The sequence below is a fragment of the Anguilla anguilla genome, chromosome 19 (genome assembly GCF_013347855.1).
Source record: "Anguilla anguilla isolate fAngAng1 chromosome 19, fAngAng1.pri, whole genome shotgun sequence".
Lineage (NCBI taxonomy): Eukaryota > Metazoa > Chordata > Actinopteri > Anguilliformes > Anguillidae > Anguilla > Anguilla anguilla.
Window position 1 is genome coordinate 15,392,620 of NC_049219.1, and position 26,965 is coordinate 15,419,584.

At 52.9% G+C, this 26,965-nt stretch overlaps 1 protein-coding gene across 1 annotated transcript; it reads right to left on the bottom strand.

The window, feature by feature from the left end:
* Window positions 1-26,932, bottom strand: LOC118218796 (CCR4-NOT transcription complex subunit 4-like). The gene is made up of 13 exons (XM_035401481.1): window positions 26,707-26,932; window positions 16,373-16,576; window positions 14,494-14,691; window positions 13,933-14,019; window positions 13,523-13,624; window positions 12,754-12,879; window positions 12,268-12,392; window positions 11,296-11,505; window positions 10,594-10,651; window positions 9,113-9,368; window positions 8,385-8,861; window positions 3,312-3,545; window positions 1-748 (listed from the first exon to the last, which is right to left on the bottom strand). Exons 2-13 carry the CDS (start codon window positions 16,544-16,546, stop codon window positions 435-437), a joined length of 2,361 nt encoding a protein of 786 aa, XP_035257372.1. The 5' UTR covers window positions 16,547-16,576; window positions 26,707-26,932; the 3' UTR covers window positions 1-434.
* Between the last annotated feature and the right edge of the window lie 33 nt (window positions 26,933-26,965).

The following is a 26,965-nucleotide window of genomic DNA, read 5'->3' on the forward strand; positions in this document are numbered from 1 at the left end:
TTTTTTTGTTTTACACCATTCTTGCACAACATGTGGAGGCGCCTACATCTGGACCTGACCGTTAGTAAAATAACCTACAGTCCACTCCTTTCGCAGGGCCGGGGGGGGGGGGGGGGGGTCTGGCTAGGCTCAGAGGAGAGGTGCCTGTTCTCATTCAAACACCCTCGCGGTAATCCCAAACGCTTTCGCGGAAAAGCAACCAGGGTCAACATTCCAACAGGACCAGAACATGGGGCTGGACCGGGGGGGCGTGGTCAAAATGAATAAGGGGAGGAGGAGAAAAAAAAACCAGGGCATTGAGGGGGAAAAAAAACCAAAAAGAGATCAGAAATGAGAAGACAAAAATATATATTTGTTATTATTTTGTTAATAGATTTGTTTGTGTAATTGCTGATTGGTGTCTGTGGTTGGGCCTGTGTAAGTGGCGCTGCCCCCTAGTGGCGGTCCATGGCTGCGGTCTGTAGCAGGTCTGTGGGGGTCTGGGCTGGAGGTCTGAAGGCGGTCTGGAAGCCGGGCGGGGGGGAGTGGAACGGGCCGGCGGGGTTGGGGGGGGGCGCTGTGTACGGGGTCCAGCCGCCTCTGTGGAGGGGAATCTGTGCGCCCCCGAAGGAGGCGCTGTGTGGGGGCTGGGGGGGGGCTGTGGAGCCGGGAGCGTCCATCTCTGTGAGCGCCTGCAGCGACTTGAGCCAGTGTGGCGGGTTCTCGTCCTGGAGGGACTCCAGACTGTTCCCCGCGGACGCCGGGATACCTGGGGAGGGTTAGAGCATGTAGGGAGAGGGGTGAGTGGCAAAGGTTCACACACACACACACACACACACACGCATGTACACACACCCAACACGCATACACACACACACATGCACACACACACACGCACGCACGCACACACACATACACGCACACCCACACACACACACACACACACGCACGCACACACTCACACTCGCACACACGACGCAGCACACATACACACACACACCAACACACACCAACAGGGGAAAGCAAAAATCGAGCTGGTGCGTCAATCATGCTGTATGGATTTGGGGCTCAGTTGTGTTAAAGAAAAAAGAGAGACTTGTGAAAGAGGTCCGTTATCTGGGGAAGAGCCCTTTCAGTCGTTCACTTCTGATTCTCAGCAGAAGCAGAGTATTAAACAGACAGAATAATAAAGCGTATTTATTCACCATTTCAGTTTCACCTCTAGTTTGATGCCTGGGGCCATAATTCCAAATAAACACAATAATGTAATAACAAAACAAAAAAAACCCTGTCCAAACTGCAGTACTCAGCCTGAAAAACACCGTCAGGGGTTAACCTCCATTACCTGCTGCCCCCTACTGGAGAGAATGCAGAAAGCAATCTAAATGTCAGGGGCTTTTCATCAGCACTGAAGTGCAGTTCAGCACTGAAGGAATTAAGGCAATCCGAAAACATCGGGGGGGGGGGAAGAAAAGAGTGCACACCATGAAGAACGTGGCCCTGACCTGGCTCCACCTGGCCAGGCCGCGTCGCGGGACCACAACCGGCGACTTAACGGCTGTCGCGGCACGCCGGGGTCTGGAGGCAGACGCCGGGGTAAAGTATAGCGCCATGACCTAATCCCCCCCCCATCCCCCGTATACTGGCCGCCGTCCTGTTAGAAGTCATTAGCCCCCCCCTCCCCCCTGATAACGAACTGGGCAGCCGTCGGGCCTCGATGAGTTCAGACAGCGCTCCAGACCCCTGCCCGCGGGCGACGCCCCCCCCCCGGTTAATGACCTAATTACCGCGCGCTAGGAGCCCGCAGTAACTCCAGCGCTGCTGGGGGGCGCTCCGGGGCGGTGGGGCGGCGCTGAGCCCGTCTCTAATTGGGAGATCGATCCGTCTCAGCGGCCGGGGTTATTGACGCGGTCGGGGACGTGGCGGGCGAAAGCTGACCAGCGAGCGACGCGCACAGCGCTCTGCCCTCAGCATAAAGGCTCTCAGAAAGGAGGAAACGTCCGTCTGACGCCGTCAGCAAGCGGAGAGAACTGAAGGCAAACCCGTTTCTCCAACGGCTCACTCAGAGTCGTCTTCCACTCCTTCCTGTGCCTGTGATTGGCTGCGTCTCATCTCCGCAGATACTGATACTGATCTAGACCGTGAGCTAAACCAGACTGATGACACGCACACACACACACACACACACACACACAGCAGCACATTATTGATTTCTTTTCTTTTCTTTTTGCAGTCAGGACATTTTAGAATGTGGTCCACCAGGTGCAACACGAGAGAGCAGCGAGAGAAGGAGCCGTTTACTGCACGATCTCTCCCGACACCGCACCCTACCCAAACCTACCCGCGCTGTACCCACACCCTATCCAAACCTACCCGCGCTGTACCCACACTGTACCCAAACCTACCCACGCTGTACCCACACTGTATCCATGCCGGCAGTTCCATGACACCGTCACACACGTGTCCCAGCTCCCACGACCACCTCAGAGCCAGAGAGGCACGGCACGGCTGCCCCATTATGACACGCTGCCCATTATGACACGCTGCCCCATTATGACACGCTGCCCATTATGACACGCTGCCCATTATGACACGCTGCTCCATTATGACACGCCACACAATACACCGCAGAAAGATCATTGCTGTCATCCACTCCCGTGTGACCTACATTTAGCATCAATCCAAAACCCCACGAGCGTGTCACGGGATTATTGTGACCGGAGCAGGAAAAACAGGACTGACTCCGCCCACAGCACGAGGCCCCACATACACTTAATGACCAGGGGTGCACAATGTAATGGCCCCTAAGGGTCCGCAGATACCTAAAATACACAGTGACATGTACGACTCCACCATGCAGTGTGCTCATAACCTGTCATCCACCCCACACCAGAAGCCAGGCTGCTACCGCAGGTAACTCGCTGACTGCACAGATAAAGGGCCTAGCGCACTGCTAGCTCTGTCCTGCTCACTGAGCATGTGCAGCAGTGCGGTGCACTAAGCCGGTGTCAGAGACCTGCTCACCAATCGCGTCGCACAGATGCGACTCTGAACACCTGCAAGGGCAGCACGCACCTGGCACCAAAACACCTCCAGTGCTTTAAACTCCATCTGCTCTACGGGACAGAGGCACCGATTTGGACGCCAGCCAATCAAAGCAACGTGCGTTTTCCAAAAAAGACAGTCACGTGTCCGGAGAGTAGCGAGACAGTCAAATGAATCGGTCCCCGGCTGTGGTCTGAACCAATCAAAACACTTGACTCCCTGCTTTAGTATTTTAGGCCCGGCCAAACCCCGCCCACCTGGGGCCCCAGGCCATTCTGATTGGTTACCTGTGATAATGGCGGGGTCCATCCAGCTGGCCGTCCCGTCCCAGCTTAAACTGTGCGAGACCCCCCCGGGGTGGCCCGGCGCCCCCGTGTGGTTGACGCTGGATGACGAGGATGAGGAGGAAGAGGAAGAAGAGTTTGGCAGGCCCCCGAAGTTGATGTTGATGTTGGGCAGGAGGGCCCGCAGTCCGTCCTGCCACTCTTTCACATTTATACTCTCTACAGAAGCGCTGTTTTCTGTACGGAGAGAGAGAGAGAGAGAGAGAGATGGCCTGGTTCAGTGAGAGGAAGATTAGCCCCTCTCTCCCCCTCCCCAAATACCACAACAGACTCACAGCTACGGTCCATGCCCACATCGGTGCCGACTCCCCTATAAGAAAACGCCAACGTATTTCGACCTTTCCATTCCTCCTCCAACAGGACAGATGCAGCAGATTGCGCAGGGTCATCAGATAAATCCCCTCAACACTGAGAGTTCAGACAGAGCTGCCATGTGTCTCCCCCGTGGACGCTGTGGTGAGTGAAACCTGCACAGCCTGTACAGCACAGCCCGGACAACACAGCCTGTACAGCACAGCCGGTACAGCACAGCCCGGCGAGCACAGCCCGGACAACACAGCCTGTACAGCACAGCCCGGACAACACAGCCTGTACAGCACAGCCCGGACAACACAGCCTGTACAGCACAGCCAGTACAGCACAGCCTGTACAGCACAGCCCGGCGAGCACAGCCCGGACAACACAGCCTGTACAGCACAGCCCGGCGAGCACAGCCCGGACAGCACAGCCTGTACAGCACAGCCTGGACAACACAGCCCGGACAGCACAGCCCGGACAGCACAGCCTATACAGCACAGCCCGGCGAGCGTACCTCTCCTGCTCGCTCACGAAGGCGTGCGCGTGTCGGGGGGGGAGGGGTTGGGGGGGGGTGTTTGTGTGCCGCCATACGGAGGCAGAAACCCTGATGCCAGAGCGTTTCCGGGCCGGGGGGGCCGGGGGGCCGGGGGGACGAGGGGGGGGGCAGGGAACCGGTGATTAATGCTGATTAAATGCAGATCCCGCTCACAGTACAGGAGGTAAACGTCTGTTTATTTCCCCTTATTTTCCCAGCTCTGCCGTGATCGATGAGGCAAAGGGGGGGGAGGGGATCACTGCGGTAACCGTCCCCAAAATCTCTCAGGTAATCGGTACTGTATATTAGAACAGTTAGCCTTCAGCTTCCATGCAGCCGAACCCGAGCACACGGCCTAGCGTGGAGCTCTCAGCGCTAGTTTAAGCAGCAGTGAGGCCCCGGCTCCGCCCCCCTCCCGCTAGCACGGGCACCGCCGCCGGGCTTAATGAACCCCCCCCGTCCCCCTGGAGACCAAACGCTGATGTCATACGGCGGCGCGCGATATGCCCTGGTGCCCGCACCGTTGCCACGGGGATGACCCAGCGCTAAGGCAAGCAAAATATTAAACTGCGTCGGTTCAAAAGCGTCCCGTCTTCGCCGACGCAAACCTTCAGACTCGCGGTTGTACGCAGAGGGGCGAGAAACGCGCGCCGTGCAAAAACAAAAAGCGAAACGCGCAGTTCCCTGCGTCGGCAGGGGAGGGGAGCGCATAAATCACAGAGCTTTACTGACCCGGCAGCCCCGTCACAGACACCGGCTGCACCGGCAAGGTCATCCGCACAAAGCCCATCTACATAGAGAGGGTGAAACCAAAGGGTGCCCTGCTCCCAGTAGACCAGCCCCCCTCTGCAGCCTGCTCCTGCAAACCATGCAGTGGCCTTAGCATCCTCACCTGAGCCGCTACCTGCAGCCCCACACAAACATGCAGCTTCCAACAGCAACTCAAACCACCCCGCCCAGGTCCTTCTTAAGATTATTCATCCAGAGAGGGGCCAGCCCCACCAACACAGCTCAGCAGCGCAGAGCAAAGCCAGTCAGCCAATCATGTGGCTTCAAAGCGGAGCAGCATGCACAGCTGTAGTGTGAGGGGGTCCAGGCCTTGACTGACATTATTAATACAGGAAGACACAAGACAGACACAAGACAGACACGAGGGCTGCTATTCTGGTTATGTTTAATGCATCTAAGATGGATAAGACACACTTTATTGAGTTTGTCCTGCATTTGACCCATCCTAGTTACTGAGGAGCAGTGGGCAGCCGCAGTGCAGCGCCCGGGGACCAACTCCAGCTCTGAGGCCAAAGCCCTGGTTAAGGGAAGTGGCAGAAGTGTGCCTAACCTGACATGCATGTCTTTCCTTCTATCTATCCATCACACACACTCTCTCTCACACACACACACACACACACACACACACACACACACACACGCGCGCGCGCGCGCGCATTGTCCACACCCCCTCTTTCATTGAGCTTTTATTTTGGCCATAAACCCCCCCCCCCCCCAAATTTGGAATGCCACCTGTGTTGAAATGCCTCCCTCACTGCGGCACAGCCCTCTATCACTATGGGAACGGAGAGGTACGGCCGGCTCCACTGTCCCAGTCCTCCTTATTTTAGCCCCCATTTGCATAAAGGCCTTTTTTATTTTCAGTTACAGATTCCACCGAGCGGCAGGGGGGCGGGGTAATTTAGCGGGCCGGGTCGACACGAGCCTTCGTCTCCCCGCGCTCGCTCCCTCCTCCTCCTCCTCTTCCTCCTCCTCCGTTTCACACGCAATCTGGAAAATAACTCTGCGCAGACGCGGCCGCTCAGGAGACGCGCGCGGGAGAGGCGGAGGGAGGGAAACAAACGGAAGCTGGGTTTATGAGACGTTACCGGTGCAGGAGGGACGATCAGGATCCCTGTACACCGCGCGCAGAGGACGCAAACTCGGCCGGAGAGAGGCCCGGCGGCCGCCTCAAACAGGCAGTCCAGCGCTCCGGAGCGGTAACCTCACTCCCAGACAAGCTGCTCTGTTTGTGATGGCAGTCTGTAGCAGGCACTGCTGAATATGTTCTGCTGAATCTGAATCTGCTGCTGTGTACCCCCATCCCCCACCCTCTCTCCACGTATGGTCCATCTCCAGGCCTGGAAGAAGGGTGCTACACGAGACCAGCTGGTGATGAGGTCTCATCCCACAGCTCCCCCCACACACAGAGGGGGGAGGGCTCACAGACTCACAGCACTAGCGTCACCCTCCCATCCGCCTCTCACAGACAGGACGACGGGACGTGTGACCGTGAACACGAACACGGTCAGACGCGGGACGGACCCTGAGCCCGGGGGCGGCTAGCGTAGATTTCAGCCACAAAGCCAGTGATTGGACGGCAGACAGTGGCTCCACCCCACTGACAAAAGGCCACGCCTCTGCCTGAATGTTGAGGACAGCCACAAAGACACACCTCCAAAATAAAAATAATAATGAAAACCTGAATGTCATTGTATTACTGACTGAAATTGGCACACACATTTGTTTCTTGCTTTTACGGCAATGGACAGCCTTTAAGCAAAACAGAGCAATGCACTCTGGGATTGCTGGCTCCCAGGTCCAAAGCCCCCCATTTTGAAGCGCCCTGTATGCAGGGGAGCGGTTCTCATGGTCGTTAGTGTATCTGCATTCCACTGAACGCCTCGGTTCCACATCAAATCAGCGACTGGCCACTGAATGAGCCCCTGAGTACGGCTCAAGGGAAGCACAACAACTGGACTGGGCTGCCACCCAGTGGTGAGACGGTGAACTGATCCTCTTTTTTTCCCCACCAACCGCAAACGAAAAAAAAACCCAACAATGCAAGCAGCAACCAGTCAAATGTCTTGACTGTATTCAATGTACTTTGGATGCTATTCAGTCAAATTCAGAATATTATCCAGCATTTTGCACAATTCATACTGTGAATAAGTCTCAGCTCAGGCCGCTTTTGAAGCCCAGCTGACTGACTAATCCCCCTGCCCCGGGGAGCACTCTCAGCCTCTCAGGTCTGCATGGATTTAACTGAGCCGCGGAGAGGGAAATAACGCTTGATGCCATCATCTCGGCACAAAAGCTTGAATCGAGGGTAAAAAAACCCCAAAAAGACATTCAAGCCCGCTTGCAGAGTCACTCAGTGCAGAAAAAACATAATTGCTTTCTGAAAAGAGCAAATAAATGCCTGCAGTCTGAAACGTGCTCCTAGCAGTCAAAGGACAAAACCTGTTTGACATGCAGGTGGTTTCTAAAAGATGGCGAATCAGATGGCGGTAATTCACAAAAAGCAGGTTTATAAGACACTGTCACTTAAGCATACGCACTTGTCCATTAAGAGCCATTTCCGGCCAGGTAAAAAAACAGACTTTTTGAATTTTTCTAAGAATTCTGTGACGGTTGCATTTGGCAGCACAGGGAGAGCTGACCCTGCGTTCAGACAGTCGATAAGCACAGTTTACTCCCATCTGAGGGGTATTGATCTGCGGAAGAGGCAGCGACTCCTGCTAGAATCGAAGGCCCTGAGAGGACCAGCGACCAGCCATTAGGAGTGAAATGGGGCCCAGGAGAGGGGAGTCAGCCCAGACCGACCTGTCTCTGTGACTGTGACCCCACAGAGGAGATCCTACAGCACGCAGGAGATGCATTTACACAGAGCTCCATACCATACATCACCACATGTACCTCTAAACATCACCACATGTACCCCAAAACCCTCATACATCACCACATGTACCTCTAAACATCACCACATGTACCCCAAAACCCTCTTACATCACCACATGTACCCCAAAACCCTCTTACATCACCACATGTACCTCTAAACATCACCACATGTACCCCAAAACCCTCTTACATCACCACATGTACCTCTAAACATCACCACATGTACCCCAAAACCCTCTTACATCACCACATGTACCTCTAAACATCACCACATGTACCCCAAAACCCTCTTACATCACCACATGTACCTCTAAACATCACCACATGTACCCCAAAACCCTCTTACATCACCACATGTACCCCTAAACATCACCACATGTACCCCAAAACCCTCTTACATCACCACATGTACCCCTAAACCCTCCCACAATATCCATGTACCCCAAAACCCTCCCCAACCACCCATGTACCCCAAATCCCTCCCACAGTACCCAAGTACTGCAAAACCCCCTCACCTGTGATGGGTATCCCTCCTAGCCCTGTACTGTGCTGTGCCGACAAACTCAAGTCCAAGAAATTGCTATTTGAGGCGGCGTTGGCCGCGTGGTTCAAGTGCGCCAGGTTGTTTCGGGAGGGCAGCCCCATCCAGGGGTGGCGGGGGCGCTGGCCGGGGAAGCTGAAGGAGCTGAAGACGGCCCGGTGCTGGAGCTGGGAGAAGCGCGGGGGCAGGCCCGAGTTTGGGAAGTGGGCGTTGGGGGGCGGGAGGCCGGAGCGGGGCAGGCCCTTGGCGGGGAGGCCGTGCAGGGGGCTGTGGAGCGCGCCGGGCGACAGCGGGCCCTGGTCCTGCACCGACAGCTCCTTCTCGATCAGGTCGGCCAGCGCCTTGCGCGTGATGTCGAACGGGTCGAACCCCAGGTCGTCCTCCTGCTGCTTGGAGGACCCGAACCCGAACGCCGCCTGCCAGTCTGTGGACGACGACACGGGGATGGTGTCTGAGGAGGAGACGGAGCAGAGAGACCGCTGAGAGACCACAGAGAGACTCAAGACTAGTAACATAAGAACCAGGTGTTTAGCAGATACCCTCTTATCCAGCTACTTATTGAATTTTTTTACATAGCATCCAATTATGCAGGCATCCATTTTGAAGCAATGCAGGTTAAGCACCTTGCTCAAGGGCGCAATGGCAGTGTTCCTAAGTGAGAAACGAACCAGCAACCTTCAGGTTAAACGGCCAGGTCTCTACCTGAAGTGAAGAGGCTCTGGGGCTCGGGGGCGGTGGGCCAATCAGAGCTGGCCTGGGGGGAGCTGGGGAAGGGGGGCAGGCCGCTGGGGATGGGGTTGGGGTGCCGGAAGTTGCTGTTGTCGGAGAAGAGCGACTGGGACTCGGCCGCCGCCCCCTCGAACGGGGACCGCGCCGTCAGGTCCGACACGCTGATGGGGACCACCAGGGCGGGCCTGGGGAGCCCCGGGGGGGGCGAGGGGGAGTCCCGGCTGCTGATCTGCAGAGAGAAACACAGGCAGCACAGCTTTAATTACCCCTACTGCTCATCTACAGAGAGAAACACAGGCAGCACAGCTTTAATTAACCCCTACTGCTCATCTACAGAGAGAAACACAGGCAGCACAGTGTTAATTAACCATAGTGCTCATCTACAGAGAGAAACACAGGCAGCACAGCTTTAATTAACCCTACTGCTCATCTACAGAGAGAAACACAGCTTTAACCCTACTGCTCATCTACAGAGAGAAACACAGGCAGCACAGCTTTAATTACCCCTACTGCTCATCTACAGAGAGAAACACAGGCAGCACAGCTTTAATTACCCCTACTGCTCATCTACAGAGAGAAACACAGGCAGCACAGCTTTAATTAACCCTACTGCTCATCTACAGAGAGAAACACAGGCAGCACAGCTTTAATTACCCCTACTGCTCATCTACAGTGAGAAACACAGCTTTAACCCTACTGCTCATCTACAGAGAGAAACACAGGCAGCACAGCTTTAATTAACCCTACTGCTCATCTACAGAGAGAAACACAGGCAGCACAGCTTTAATTACCCCTACTGCTCATCTACAGAGAGAAACACAGCTTTAACCCTACTGCTCATCTACAGAGAGAAACACAGGCAGCACAGCTTTAATTACCCCTACTGCTCATCTACAGGGAGAAACACAGGCAGCACAGTGTTAATTAACCCTCGTGCTGCTGATCTACAGAGAGAAACACAGGCAGCACAGTGTTAATTAACCCTCGTGCTGCTGATCTACAGAGAGAAACACAGGCAGCACAGTGTTAATTAACCCTAGTGCTGCTGATCTGCAGAGAGAAACACAGGCAGCACAGCTTTAAATAACCCTAAACCCTACTGGCTTTTACTTAATCTGGGTTGCTTTTATTCATTTTAGCTTTTATCTTGTTTTCATTTCTTTTGTTTCCTGTGAGGCATTTTGGGGTGCAAATTAGTTGGTTGTGTGAAACGTGCTATAAAAACAAAGCTTATTCCCAACACTAGTACAAAAGTATTTTCCCCCTCTGCAAACTGAAACCTTTCAATTAATATGTGACTGTGCTGCGGGTGTCTCAGATGAATACACAAAAAACAGCTCTGAATTTATTTGTCCAATTTAAAACATCACACCATAAACCAAGCTGTTTGAGTAAACCGCAAACAAACGTAAAAAAAAAAAAAAAGAAATCGAAAAGAACATAATTACTCTCACCTGTTGTAAATTTTCGCCGTTTCCTATACTTATGGATTCCGGCGGTTTGTCGCTGGGGCTGGAGAGGAAGGAGAAAAGCAGGGACTCAGAACAGAACAGCGTGTGAATCTAACACTCTGTCTGCACACGGCCGTGTGTGTCACTGCGGCCCGCTACTCACAGACACACACGAGCACAGGGACATCCCTGAGTACAAACCAGGGCAAACTCAGCAGCTGACATACAGACAACACGCATCTTCTACACAAGAGATATACCAAACTATGTGCCTATGCTGAAATCTAAACAAACAAAAACACAGTGTTGATACCACAGGCTTTGAGGTCTTGGCAATGAAAGAGAACGTGGTTACGCAACCACACCACATGTCCTCATAAACCTCCTGTGTGCGTAACAGTGGCAGCGTGCACAGCGCTGCTAGCAAGGCCTACACGGAACGAGCTCAGCATGCAGGGTCACCAGTTTATGACTGACAGCCGTGTGGAGCAGTGCTGAGGGGGCGGGGCTTAACGCTGCCAGTCAGCACAAACTGTGCAGCGTGAGGAGGAAACTGAAAATGCTCAGGGAATGCATGGACGTCACATGACCTACCCTGGACCCTGGACCCTGACCTACTGAGCAGACACTGCAGCCCCTGGGCGAGACACTGAGGGAACTTCCTGTAGAGACAGGAAGCTGGGGCGGCGGCGGGGGCGGCGGTACCTGGCGGGGTCGCAGTTGGAGGAGAAGGGAGAGAGGGCGGCCCCGGGGCCCAGGCCCAGCTCGCCGTCGGGCCCGTCCGGGGTCATGTGCTCCGAGTCGGAGCAGCCGTCCGGCAGCGGCGGCGTCTTGCGGTGCTCCGGGGCCAGCCCATTGGCCGTCTTCCCCGAGCCCTGTAACGATGGCCACGCCTCTTTGCCGCCGCTGTTGGCCCTGCGCCAGGAGAGTAAAGCACAAAAACGTCATGCTGGGCGGAGCCACCGCACACCCAACAACCTGAACCAATCACAGCGCTTCGCTCTAGATCAACGTGTTCCGACTCAACAGGTCAAAGACTGACAGCACACGGCTCCCCAGGCTCCGCCCACATCGAGGCTACATCAGCGAGTGGACACACTTCCTGAGTGATGTCAGAGGGCACAGCCCTTGATTAGCAGACAGAATTTTCCCCCGCGGTGCCAAATCAGCACATGAAACGCAAACATCACATGACACCGGCGGTGCCACCGAGGCCGTCTCCTCTCCCACACACACACACACACACACGCGCACACACGCACACGCACGCACGCACGCACGCACGCACGCACGCACGCACGCACGCACGCACGCACGCACGCACGCACGCACACTGCCTCGGTGCAGACGCATCCAGCGCTCGGCAATTAGCCGCTAATTTCTCCCCCTGTTCAAACCGAGCCGACCGAGCGCGGAAACAGACGCGGCAGAGTTATTAAACTTAACGAGCTGGCGGCTGCGTCGGCTCCTGACGAGAGCGCAGCGTCTGTGGGAGAGCTCCAGCCCTCTCCACCCAACAGCCCTGTCCACGGCCCAGAGAGACCGCAGAGCTGCCTTTATTCAGTACTGTAGGTGTGGCCATTAGATTCAGAACTGTAGGAGGGTTAAGTGTGCCATAGTGAAGCAGGTATGGGCGTGGTCAAGCAGGTGTGTGCAGGTAAGGGGGCGGAGCAGCACCTTTGTGAAGAGCCTGATTTGCCCTTGGTCTTCTCCCCTCCCCCGGCTGAGGTCTGTAGTAAGCTGGGGTTCATTTTGTAGAGCTCCTGTAAAAGCTTCTGCTCATACTCCTGGTGCTTCCCCGCCTGCAGAACACACACACACACACACACACACACACACGCAATTTGCCCATCAATTTTACATCCTTAACGGAACGATGCAATTATACAGTACGATTCTAACTTATTTTAAAATGATTCAATATGAAAATAAAATCAAGCAAGAAATCACTAAAAACAGAGGAGAAAATGATATTGCTTCTGATGGATCAGTAAAGATATTTCAGCCTGTCGCTGGAGCGGTTCTGATCTGTGTTTTCTGCAGGAGGAGCAGGAGGGCGTGAGGTCACAGGGTGAGGGCGATGCACCCAACTTCTAGTTCGATAAAACCCCCGAGGTGAAGCCTTTCTGCCGAACGGCCCAGAGGAGGAGCGAAGGCTCGTACCTGCATCTCCTCCTTAGTGAAGCTGGCCGCCTCGTCCCCCAGCTCGTGCAGGTACATGCAGTCCGGTTTGGGGCACTGCATGCTCTTCAGAAAGTAGCTGCAGTATTTTGTTGTACCTAAAGAGGCCTGGGAGAGGAGGCGAGAGAGGAAGAATTAAAGGAGCTTCTGGAAACCATGGATACCGTTTCCCGCCCCTCCCACTGACCCCATCAGCCAATCAACAGCGAGAGGTCAGGCAGCTCTTTATCACAAAAGGCCGGTGAGACAAGACTTGCTGACAATCATATTAATAACAACAGTGACAGCGTCAGTTTCACATCCACTTTACACCTTGAGCACACAGCCGGACAGCTGGGTAATGCTCCTGGGTACGCCCATCACCCCACACCGTGTCTTTAAGTGCAGGTACTCCACACAAGTCATTTTCACATCAGAACATCAATCCCAGGTGTGCCGGCTGAGCTCCACACGCATTAGCAGGGGAAAGAAGTTTAGAGACAGACACCTTGGCACAGAGCACAGATTCCACAAAGCTACCAGACACCCAGCTCCACATATTCAACATTTAAAAAAAATTCTGCATCTCCAATGGAGAAAACCTTATGGACATTCATTAATGGGCATAACCAAGGACAATACTGTGGCAAGGGACAGCTGTGTACTGGGCCACGCCTCCTTATGAATATTCATAAACTGTAATATGGTGACACACACACAGGAAACGAAGGAGCAGATAATCTGTGGCACCCGCCTCCCCTGTGACACGCACCTTGAGCGTCCTTCCGTCCACTACTACATTGTTGACGCACTGTATAGCTCTGAGCGCGTCTTCGGACCGAATGTACGTGACATAGGCACTGGCACTAGGACCCTGGGGATAAAAACACACCGTCAACATCAACATACACTGCACCAAGACCCTCGTCGGAGAAACACTTCTGCTTGTTATTTGGCAAGTATGACACAGGTCATACTTTCATCACATGTAAGACTGAGTGTGCACATCACGAGGACTGTGTTACATTATAGTCACATACATCTGCTAGCGTAGCGTAGCATGCATGTAGTGCTATTCAGGACACATGGCTGTGGTTTAAAAATAAAAACAAGCCTTTTATCCTTTGCCCCGCCAAACCAGCCGTCAATCACCCCCAACGGGAGGAGGTCCCGCCCCTTTACCTGTGAACCGGCGTAGGATGTGCTGTTGTTGATCACCACTTTGTGGATTTTCCCAAACTTCCCAAAATATTCCGGCCTCTTCAGCACCTGGACAGGAGCGGGCAGGGCAAAGGTAAGGCAGAGCCGCTTGGCCGTATTTAACCCCACACACGTTACAGGGAGATTTCAAAAGGACTCGCATCGCACAGGAAAACCCAACCCTTCCTTTAGAGTCACTCAGTGTGGTGCAGCAGGAGTCTCAACACTTCCCCAGAGGCATTTGTTAGCTGAGGATCCTCGGGGAAGGGGGGGGTAGTATTTACGGAAGAGCCCCGTTTCCGTCGGAAGCATTAGGAGCGGGCGCAGCGAGACCCGGCAGGGACCCAATCCCCTTTACGGGGGAGCGGAGAGAGGAACAGACCCGCGGAGGGAGAGAACCAGGCCGAATTCGCAGCAAATGCAATTTGATGAAAATGACTGTCTGGTACAAATAATTTCTGACACATTAATAACCACAGAAGAAGGTAACAGTGGCTAGAAGAAGCCCCTGAACCTTAGTTTTGGGGGGGGGGGGGGTCTTACCTCGGGGTCGGCCAGCCTCTGGGACAGGCCCACCACGAACACCAGGTTCCTCTGCACCACACGCACGCTGGCCAGGTGCTTCCTGTTCTCCGTCATCTTCTGCTTGCGCTCGTTCTGCTTCTGCTTCTTCTCGTTCTTTATCCTCTGCAGCTCCTCCTGGGACAGCGGCTTGTACACCGCAGGGTCTTCTGGGTAAGGCTGCCGTAAGGAAAGGGGGCAGGGTGCCAGATTAGGACCCTGAGCTCAGGGAGGTCACACCAAACATGCCTGCAGAACTGTCAGGCGCCCCCCCCCCCCCTTTTTTTTGGTTAATTAAGGAGAACAGGCCGTCCACTCTCATGACGTATTTTTCACTTTAGTCAGTTAGGGGGCACAGCAGAGAGGGTTACAGACAGTGATGACATCACGGTACAGAAGGTGCGATGGAGAGATGCATGACTACAGACTGCACCCCAGTCCCACCCCAGTCCCACGCCAGCATCTCTCTCTCTCTCTCTCTCTCTCTCTCTCTCTCTGTCTCTGTCTCTCTCTCTGTCTCTCTCTGTCTCTCTCTCTCTCTCTGTCTCTCTCTCTCTCTCTCTCTGTCTCTCTCTGTCTCTCTCTCTCTCTCTCTCTCTCTCTCTCCGTGGGAACCGAGGGGCACTGGAGAGGAAGATGGGGCGGAATGATGGATTGGCTCCCCGAGGAGTTTCAGTTCCACTTCTATCTTCCAGCAGCGCTTCTGTCAAACGCGGCTAATTTACTTCTGATTACCAGCAGGAACCTCGCTGCGCTGCATATTATGTATGAGCTGTAAAGTTTTATTTATTACTATCTTTTTTACTTACGGCATTTATTTATGTTTTAAATGCAGCCTGCCTTGTATCCCAGCAAAGTTTGAGCCTCGCTTCCCACATTAGTGACTCAATAAATAAAAAAACTGCAGCTGGTTGTTTGGTGCAGTTTTGGAAACAGAAGCCATTCATCTTAGCTGCCACTTCCAAAAATGGCAGGAACCCTTCCAGACTAATGTGTTGATGTAGTGAACTGGAAACTCAGTATATTTGCTACTAAGAAAGTGCTGCTTTCTCAAAAGTATCGCCTTCAGTCTTATGACAAAGCCTTGGCTGTATTTGTATAGTAGTTGTAAATCAAACTACTGTCATTTATGTATTTGTTGAAGTTACGTCACTCTGTGCTGGCCAATTCACCTGCACATACTACGGAAAGAATATCCTTTTAGGAGACAACTCAGTCTACCTACTAAAAAGATAATCATTAAACCTTTAGGACTTGTGGCTCAACAGGACTGGTAAACACCATTTAAAATCGTACACGTTGTACCCTAGGTAAGCTGTGTACAGCAGGTTGTGATGCCATGTAGTCCTGTACTGTGCTGTGGGGCAGCTGTACCGTGCTGCAGGTGGTGTGCAGGCGGCAGCAGTACCTTTCGGCAGGCGGGGCAGGGGGGCAGGGTAGGGGCAGTACCTTGGGGTAGGGGGCAGGGGCTGGGGGCAGGTCAGGGGCAGTACCTTGGGGTAGGGGGCAGGGGCTGGGGGCAGTACCTTGGGGCAGGGGTCGGGACAGGGGCAGTACCTTGGGGTAGGGGGCAGGGGCTGGGGGCAGGTCGGGGGCAGTACCTTGGGGCAGGGGGCGGGACAGGGGCAGTACCTTTCGGCAGGCGGGGCAGGGGGGCAGGTCAGGGGGGCAGTACCTTGGGGTAGGGGGCAGGGGCTGGGGGCAGTACCTTGGGGCAGGGGGCAGGGCAGGGGCAGTACCTTTCGGCAGGCGGGGCAGGGGGGCAGGTCAGGGGCAGTACCTTCCTGCAGGCGGGGCAGGGGGGCAGGTCAGGGGCAGTACCTTCCTGCAGGCGGGGCAGGGGGCGGGACAGGGGCAGTACCTTTCGGCAGGCGGGGCAGAGCCCGTTCTCGTCGGTGCGGATGCGGTGCCAGCAGAAGCGGCAGATCTGGTAGCCGCAGGTGCAGGGGAAGAAGTTGACGTCGTCGATCTCCAGGGGCTCCATGCACAGCGGGCACTCCATGGAGTCGTCCTTAACCTCAGGGCTGCGGGACATCCTACGGTACGGCCAATGGGTGCGGCGGGGCTGGGGGGGGGGACATTACAAATGAACAACCAGGAAGCAGAAGCTATAAATTAAAAGGAAGAGAGAGAAAACGAGGAGGCAAGACTTGTTCCTCAGGGTGAACCTGCTGGAATCGCACTTTGTTTGTTAAATGAAGATCTCCCAGCCAATCCTTTTTCTACAGCCCAAGACCTCATGCAGGCTTCACCCCCCCACAACCCCTCCGGGCGGCCGGCCCCCGTTTAAAAGAGACAAATGAAGCCTACGGAAGAACGAGGGGCTGGCCTCCTCCCCCCCCTGCGTTTTCTCCTCATTCTACCTGTCCTCTGTTCTTCGGCCTGACTGCACCCAGATCGCTAGCGCCGCGTGTGGCTCTGGGTGCACCCATCCCACAAACACAGACGTCAAGCGCAGCAGCGCATGCAAGAGGGAGAGAGAGAGAGAAAAACCACCGTCACCAGTTCCACGGCTGCACAGCAAACACGCCGCGTGTCGGTGAACACCGTGGTTTAAAAAGACCTGAATATAACATACACCACAGGAATGAATATACTTGGGCTACACAAACCGGATACAACAATATTTCCAGTATTATCTTAGTTAACGGGTTTTACTGGACTGTAAACCAGTCCTTAAGAGCTGCACAACAGAGGTGTCATCATCCAGAGTGGACAGAGCTCACAAAAAATAAAGTTATTTATTCAATCAGAAAAACGTGTAGCGGAAGATGACGAGACTGTAAGCTGTGGCCTGGAGCCAGAGAGCTGTGACTGAACATGGCGCAGGTCCACCATTCTGCCCTGCAGTCAGGTACGGAGTCAAGGCCTTGTGCCTCCAGGTCGCATCACCTGAGACTCAACGAGCTCGGTACCGAAACGAGCGATCGCACCCCCTCACAACCCCCCCCCCCCCGCCCCGACCGAACCCCCTCCACCCTCAATTATTTCATCAGCACCTGACAGTGTGATGTGCAGCGGGAAGCTACAGGCACCCGCTGGTATTTTTAGCCCCAGATCTTAATTTATATAAATAATCTGGCAGGCATCTTACCGGGCTGATTAACTCCTGTCAGACGGGCTGAATCACAACCCTCACCCAGCACACCACCGAGCGACTCCTCCGTCAGTCCCCCCCCCCCCATCTGCGATGAGCAGACGTCTGAAAGGGGGGGGGGACTGAGTCACTGTGTGGATTACTGGGCCCGCGATGTGACCTCACACTGGACCTTTAATTGGCCCGATCCACAGGCACCCACTTCAGCGCACGAGCCGGCACTTCGGCGAGGAACAAATTCTATTTCCTCAACAGAACAATAAACGTGCGCAGCACCCGGCCCAGTCTCTGCAGAGCGATGGGGAATCAGGGCCTCTGCACAGGAACACCAGTAAAACAGGACATTGCTTCCGGACTTAAGCAGAAATCGGGGGGAGAAATAGCTGCCCTGGAGTTTAAATTTTGCATGTCGCAGCGGGAAAGGTTCTAATTCTCTAAATTTATTTCACTTTCTGTACATGTGCTCCTTGCTTGTTAAAAGTTTCTAGTCCCCCCCCCCCCTTTCAATGGGAGTGCTGTTCACACTGCACACGGAGGACTGTGTTAGGCTGGAAGATCATTAGCCATGAGGTATGTGCGCTCGCATTCTCACTCAGCCACCAGCCACACGCTGGCTAAACATGGCCCCAGCCGTAATGAAGGGGCAGCTGATCTCACTCCAAACCTTTTCCCAAGTCTCACCCCCAAAGCCCCTTTTTGAGCCGAGACGGGGGGGGGGGGGGGGGGGGGGGGTACGTAGACCGCGGGACCGTCCCACAGACAGGGGGGTGCAGCGGTGCCAGGACATGGCCCCTGCACGGGGAATGCCGAGTGGAGGGAGGGCAGCCTGCTAAAAATAAGCTGCCCCCCTGCCCAGCTTGAGGAGGGGGGCGGAGCCAGTCCCAGTTCTCTCTTTAAAGGGAAGAGGAGAGGAGACCGGACAGGACCGGAGGGAAGGGGGGGGGCGTCTGCCCCTTACCATGCCCTCCTGGCCCACATTTAGGATTACCAGAGCCAGCCGACCTGCCCACCATATGTTGAGCACATCCGAGTGAAATCTATCTACTGGGGGGGGGGGGGACTGTTTACTCAGACATGCTCTGAGCCTTATTATAGTGCACCCCAAACAGTGCTAAGCATGCTAACTCCATACAGTGCTGAGTGAATACACACAGGGGTTACAGTCAGCATTAAATGCTAACGTCATACAGTGTTGACAGGACATACACAGGTTATAGACAGCATTAAATGCTAACTGCACACATACTGTAGTTGAGCACCGGACACACAGGCAGCAGTAAAGTGCCCTCTGGGTTGCCACACTGGACACACACAGGCAGCAGTAAAGTGCGCTCTGGGTTGCCACACTGGACACACACAGGCAGCAGTAAAGTGCGCTCTGGGTTGCCACACTGGACACACACAGGCAGCAGTAAAGTGCGCTCTGGGTTGCCACACTGGACACACACAGGCAGCAGTAAAGTGCGCTCTGGGTTGCCACACTGGACACACACAGGCAGCAGTAAAGTGCGCTCTGGGTTGCCACACTGGACATACACAGGCAGCAGTAAAGTGCGCTCTGGGTTGCCACACTGGACACACACAGGCAGCAGTAAAGTGCGCTCTGGGTTGCCACACTGGACACACACAGGCAGCAGTAAAGTGCGCTCTGGGTTGCCACACTGGACACACACAGGCAGCAGTAAAGTGCGCTCTGGGTTGCCACACTGGACACACACAGGCAGCAGTAAAGTGCGCTCTGGGTTGCCACACTGGACACACACAGGCAGCAGTAAAGTGCGCTCTGGGTTGCCACACTGGACACACACAGGTAGCAGTAAAGTGCGCTCTGGGTTGCCACACTGGACACACACAGGCAGCAGTAAAGTGCGCTCTGGGTTGCCACGCCGGCTCCACGTCGCCCGGCGGGTCTGTTGACGCGGCCGCTGGCCGGCGGCCAAGCAGGAGGCGCATGACGGGCTTCGCCGTTTGAGACAAACAGACCGGCGGCAGCAGGGCCGAGCGCACACTGAGCGCGTGCAGTCGCTTGGCGAGCTGCGCGGAACTACGGCGCTAACTCTGACCCCCCGCTCCCCACTCTCCAGACTCTGCGGCCTCCGGCTCGCCCAGCCAGTCGCCCCCCCCCCAGACACTGAGCTCTGGGGAAAACACACCGATGCTGGGTGACTGACCCTAAAAACAGCGCTGGTGGTGACAATACCAGGACCACGCAAACAGAGAGACCAGCCATGGACATGGAAAATAAACGCACAGAACCGAATGGTGGGACTGCCAGCGCCCAGCACCCAGGGCCAGGTCCGAAACGGCCTAACTACTGCGTCCTCAAATATAAAGCATATCATCCAGGGATTTGAAGTACACTTCAATTTTGCCTTAACTTAACAACCCTTCTTATCCAGTGTCAACTTACATACTGAACAGTAGGCAAGTAAGCTGTTTGGGACATGGCCAGAATTTTCTCACAATGTTGCTGCCATCGTACTGCCAATGTTATAACACTAACAAAACGTTCCAGCAACCTTATTAGAATGTTCTGTGTTAGCCGGGGCCTGTGGTGAGAACAGGGCGGTCCACCTGCAGCGGAAACGTCACGTAGCCTGCGCAGCAGAGGGTAATAAATCCTGAACTTCGGCCCGACGCACTGCCTGCCTGAGCCCGCAGGACCCGGGGAGCAAAAAGCTGCTTCAGACCCCGCACGGCCAAAAGCGCTACTTCCTCAATCTCCACGGCTGCGGTCGCTAGCAGGCGTTCCCACGGTTACGCTGGTCTTTAAACAGAACCCAATCAGGGCACGGTGAGCACACAGCAGTCCACCGCCGCCATGGCTGGACCCAGGACGGCGGCGGCAGAGGTGATTCACCACTGTGAAGATTACATCACCAGCAGGTTTATCCTGTACCTAAACACACACGCAACGCAGTCACCTGCCCCTTCCGCCCCACTGTCCCTCCGTTTCTAAGACAATGAGGACGAGCCAACCCAAACCTTCAAGCGGGTCCTTCCACTCCCATTCGGTTACAGTGAGGAGGCGAACTGGATCATTCCACAGCCTCTATGAATGGGGGGGGGGGCTTTCTTAACTAGGTGAGCAGAGAGCTTCAGCTCGGAGCAGGGAACTGTCTTCAAACACACACAGCCCATCATCACAGCCCCTAGAACGTCCTGCTTTCTGAAAAATAAAAAATACAGCGCTGCCCGCAATACAAAGGGCGTTCTGTCAGAGGACGTTTCTGCTCAGGAAAATCTGACGACACACAAAAAAAAAACAAGATCCAGGACAGGATCGGCTCCGTCCTCACAGATAACACAGATCACGTGACCCCGCCGGCGAGATCCCAGCTGAAGACAAACTTCACTCTCCTGCAGATTCAGGCTCAGACTGGGCCTGCAGGAGGAGGAGGAGGAGGAGGAGGAGGAGGAGGAGTGCCCGGGATGCGGCCCAAGCAGCTGAACAAAAGACAGCAGCATAACTGTACATCAGCAAATATTCAAGATCCAGCGCAGGACACAGCCAAAGCTACTCAAGTGGTAATTTCACTGCGAAGGGCATCTGTACAGCAACTTCAACCCAATAAATCACACCGGTCAATTTATAAATCTACCCTGTGTGACTGATCAGTCCAAAAGGCTCAAGTCCAAAAACTTCATTACTTCAACATTTTAAAGCAATCAAAATGCAAGGCCCTATTATGGTTACAGTATAACAAAGCATTTGGCATGCATGCCATTTTCTAATGCTACTGTCGTAATGCTGAGGGGTCTAACTCTCTACAAGTGCTTCAACACGTCAGACAGCCTCTAAAGACTTGGGAACACAGTCTGGGTAGGAATTCTGGGAAGTAAACACACACTTTGCCTTCTTAGCTCCAAAAGGGCAAATGACATAAAGATCAATGTGTTGTAAATATTCAGGCAGACTCTGTTGCTGTAGGCCGGGCCTGTCCGCAGTGCCCTAATGTGTCAAGAGGAGAAAGAAAAAAATCCAAGGTCACGAGAGGAGTTTGAAGGAACCAGGAGAGGTCAGGCACCAAAAACTCTCCGCGTTTCACACACATTTCATTACGGCTGCTTCACATATGGAAACTCAGCAATTCCGGGAGACAGACTGCGCGAGATCACGACAACTCAAACGGATCCCTCCGGCGCCTCACTTCCTGTCTGACGCCACGGCTGTGTAACGGCACGCAGTGCGCCCGACGGCACCCGTCCCACCAAACCTCCGCACCACGCAGTGCGCCCGACTGCCCCCGTCCCACCAAACCGCACCTCCGCACCACGCACTGCGCCCACAACAAGCTGCGTGCTCATTCCAAGACATAAAAAAGGGCCTTTCACCCTAACCCAAAGCAGCTGTCAACTTGATAAACCTTAGGACTCTGCTCCTATTCTTTTTTTTTTTTTTTTTACCCATAATCCACTCAGTCCTTAAAACACTGTCCTTGGTTAAAGAGTAAGCAGGTCCGCTCTAGTACAGCTTGAATAATGATACACCTCTGTATCACTACAAAGCAGTTACAGTGCCGTAAAAGATTCTATGGTAAAAGACCATTTACCACAGAAGGCCCCTGGCGGATGAATCTAATTATACAACTCGGTTTGAGTTACAAACATTCAGTTTGCGGACAGTTTGAGGGAAGTGCTCTGCACTGACAACTCATAACTAATAATAATATTCATTAAGTAATGATGGGAAAGGTTTATTTTTATAGCCAGCAGTAAAACACCCTGTAACACTCAAGTCACATGACTTAAGCTAAGGCGTTATGGCCATCGCTCGGCTTGACAGCAGACTTCCTCATAAAACCACAAGCGACTGCTATAAGTGGCGCTGGCAAGCCAACAGGGGGCACTCTTCTCTCTGGAGCAAATGAACCCCAGTGCCCCCAGCACAGTGACGGGGACACAGAGCTGTAGGAGGCGTTGTCCTTTGGATGAGGCGTTAAGGATCGAATTTAGATGTGGGCACTAAAAATCCCTGTGCCGTTCAAAGTGGCGGGCATCATTTGGCCAACTTGTCATTACCCCCATGTTAGCTTAATGCACTCTGAGGGGGGGGGGGGCATTTGTTCAGTATATGCCTGGCTCAGTGGCTCATTGGCTGACCCCCCTGACTGACTGGACTGCACTGCAACCTAGAGCCTGAGAGCCCATTTACACTCATATCTGATACAGCTGACAATGTCTTATTTCTGTATATCTGATACACGTGGCCGTCTGGTCAAGCTTGACTTCTTTAACGCGGCTCTGAAGCCGGTTATTACGGGAAGTTATTTTTAACAGAAGATTGTTGGCGATGGAAGTAAATGCACGCAAGTCGTATTTACGCTCAGATCTGACACGGTCAGAATTCAACCCAGGCCAGCCCCTGATGCGATTCAAAACCGATTCGGACAAATCTGATCCACGTCCCATTTCTTGTATTTAGACACAAATCAACTAATATGATAAGAATCTGATTGGTAAAGAAATCATATATATGTGGCATAAAGAGAGTGCATCCAGGGCCTGACATGGAACATTGGACTGTGGAAGAAAGACACGGTGCACCAAACGGTAACAAGCCAAACTGCCATTCTGCTTTAAAACACAAGATGATGGAGGCGCTTTGCATCTTTTCAATAATCTTAACGGGACAAGGGTTTAGGGCTGTGCGCCACAAGCAAACCAATTTGGGGAAACTGTCACATAACCTTCAGACATGACAACTGTGCAGCAACAGTGGCCAACTGGAGTGTTGACAGCAGCAGTCTGACCAATGGGAGCCGTCCTACTGTGGAACCTGATGATGTCACCAGGTTCTGAATGCACTCTGAAAACTCTCATTGGTCAGTTCACTGTCGGGACTATTCATAAGGATCCAGCCCTCCGGAACTTTGAAGCGAATTGCGCTGTTCCACACGACGGTTATTCCCCCCAACCCTTGATGAGCGCGAGTGAGCACGAGCGTCACATCCTCTGACCTGTGACCGCACGGTCAAAGAGGCAGCGACAATACGCAGGAGGAAAGGAAAAAGAAAAAAACAAAAAAACAAACATCACAGGCCAAGTCAGGAAGGTCCAATTTCCACAGTGATGCAGGCAGACTCAAATTCCCGGGCATAAAGGCTACTGCCCATCTCCAGGGAAGATAAGGGCAATGCTATTCCCATGACACACTCCACTTAAGGGCAGAATTTGAGTAAGGCTACCCAGAAACCACATCAGAACACAAGGTACAAGGAACACACCGGCACTAGCCTAACATACAAACAAGGACCGAAACCTGGAATTGCATCACTCCAAAACCACTCAAACAATCAAGGGGTTGAACTTGCCCTTTCACTTTTGCAATTATTATTCCTCTTCACTCCACACCTTCCGGCAGAAGGTTAAGAATAATGTCGTCATTTACAAAAAGAGGTGCAGCACCAAACACACTTACCGCAAGTATAATGTTAGGGCCAACTGCTGCATGCACAACTTCCTAGTCAAAAAATGGCTTCCGTGAAAACACAAACGCACAAAAACACAAATATGCGCCATGACCTGAATGCCTCCACTACCCTGAAAAACAATAAAACCACTCAACCACAGGTATGTATAATTTCACACATTTTCAGCAAAGCCTCAGGAACCTCAATGGCAATGTGGCACCAGTCGTTTATCGCCTGGTTAAAATCAAACAGAAGCACTGCAGTTGATGTCAATCAAACTGACCACAAGGGCACCCCTTTAAAAGTGTCCCAGTGGACACTTAATAGGTTATGTCTGGAAGTGAAAGGGAGAAAATAAATCAGGCTGGTCACAAATGGAAGTCATCGAGGGGGGGGGGGGTTTAAGAATGCGTCCGTTGTCACAACCCCATTAAGAGTCCTGTCCAACTACGGTTCGGTTGGACCCCTCCCAAAAGAAAGGGGGGGAAAAAACAGGATGTCATCTGTTCCAGTAAGACATCCGGGTGCAGGCAGCAGAGAGGTTCTGACAGTGCGATCTTAAAAAGGCCCAAAATCTCCTTCGCTTCCAAGATGGACAATTTACCACTTCAATTTCAGACTTGGGGACTGCCTGAGACAGCGTCTGCCAACAGCACACAGACGGCCCTGCTGCACGCCATCGATCAAAATCAGCAGAAACAAACCGACATGCCTGGCGCATATGCACCCAGACACCGGCAGCGGGATTCACAACACAGCCCTGTCAAGTGAACCTCATTCCCAATGCCCGCTGCCTTCAGTGCCAAGAGAAAGCCAGGAAAGCAGACTGACTCATGCTCGTGGAGCTGGCCGAACTGATCGCAACGGGGTCAGAATGGAGTACACTTTGCTGGATCCATATCCTGTCATCCATCGTTTAATCCGTCAGCAAAATCACACTATCTTTTCCAGACACAGTGAAATCTCCCAGGACATCAGTGTGCCTCAGCTTATTAATGAATTCTAACGATTTCGTTGTAAACACACATTGAAAATACAGTAATGTGCAATGAAGATCATTTCATACAGGAATACTCTGCCATGCACTTCAAGTCATAAGTCCAAGCCGGGCTTTAACTACAGGAGAGGGTATGGAATTTCTGTGCACGTGTAAACGACGGCTATGAGAACAATATCATATATCATGTCATCTGTCCCAGTTAGATACTGGGACAAGAGGGCAACTACATCTTGAGCACAGTCACGGCAGCAACATGTAGCTATATGATCGAACCACTACGATGACTTAAGTCTAAATTACGTGCAAGAACCTTTTGAAACCATTCCCATCGTTGCCTATACAGCTGACACTAAGACAGACATTAGAATCACCACAAAATATCGCACAAGCTCCACCCGCGCTTTGCAAGCATAGCATAGCTTAGAAATGGGCTAAACTAACATGATTTTCGCCGTTTAAAAATACCTGCAAGACACAATGGCCAGCTAACTAATTAATTAACAATTATACATAATTTTTTTACATCTGGACAACTACTGACACGAACGTCTTGACTGAACATGCATTTCATTGAAATACGTGGAAAAGCGGTAACGTTATCCCACGTGTGAATCAACCCTAGAACCTTGTGGTCACAAGTCCAGTTCCGCAAGCGCTCAGCCACATTGCCGCTTAAACAAGGAAGAGGAAACACTGAATTAGTTAGCGCTAGCTAGCGTGCTACCTGCTATAATTAGTGAAGTCTCTTAGCTAATGTTAGCCTTATGGTAGTAGCAGACCTGCTAATGCTCCATGGCATAGATGTATAACCCAAATGTGCGCTAGCTAACGTGTGTTAGCAACTAGCTAAGTGAAGCCAGGGTTTGGCAGTGGCTAGCGAGATAACCCACAACATTGTAGCCTACATTATATCCATATAAATTTTACGCAGATAACGTATAGCATTAGCTAAACCAATTTTAGTTACAGTTCGGTCAACTTAGCTCCGGACAGCTAGCTAGCTAACATTCGTCTAGCTCCTTCCGAGACAGTTGGGACAGATTTCAACGGGTGGGGTAGTGCAGGTAGCTAACTTAGCCTGTTAGCTTTGCAAGATAAACAAATCACTCTTGAACGACAACTAGTTGGCAACCTAGCTAACCCCGACTGTCGGTTTTCACACTGGTTTGTTATTCTACACACCCAAGCTTACATCAGACAGACGTGTTGTCGTTCAACCAAACGAAAAAGCCGGTCGAGTGTGTAACTTACGTGATGCAAACACGTCGACAGAACCTAACAGCAGATAAGCAAGCTAGCCAGCTAGTATCTAGACAACACGGGTCTTTCTATAATCGTTGCTGGTTGTACAAAAACACAACCAACTTGCTACCAAGGGCACTGCTTACACCATGGGCTAAAATCAGACAGTGATAGGGGCTAACCAGCTAATATTCAAGGCGTTGTGTTCACGCAGCAGTGCGGCCTATTCTGCCCCGGCGAAGCCTGCGACTCTCCCTCCAGTCGGCTCCACCAGAGCCATTCCGACTCCGCCAACCTTTGACTTTCACTCCTCCCAACACTGGGAGCCATGAAGAGAGGGTGGGAAAACGTGTGAAAGATGGATTTGTACATATATACACGTAGACGCCCCGTTACCTTACTTTATAATTCTAGTTTATGGCGATAGTTTGTGGGATACTCACCCTGTCTCTCTATAGCTGGGATTCCTCTCCAAGGGAAATTCACACCAAGGGGGGCGGGGAATGGTTATCTTTCAAACTGCCCAAGTTTTGTGTAAGCAGGCACCTTGAATTCTTTCTGCGTTTATTTTTCAGCTCTGATCTGATTTGTTGAGAATATGCCTTGCCCTTTTCTTTCAGCCTCAGAGTGTGTTGCAGCGGCACCTTCTAGCCACCATCTTACAGTACATTGAAATCGGGGGGAGGGAGGGGCAACCATTAC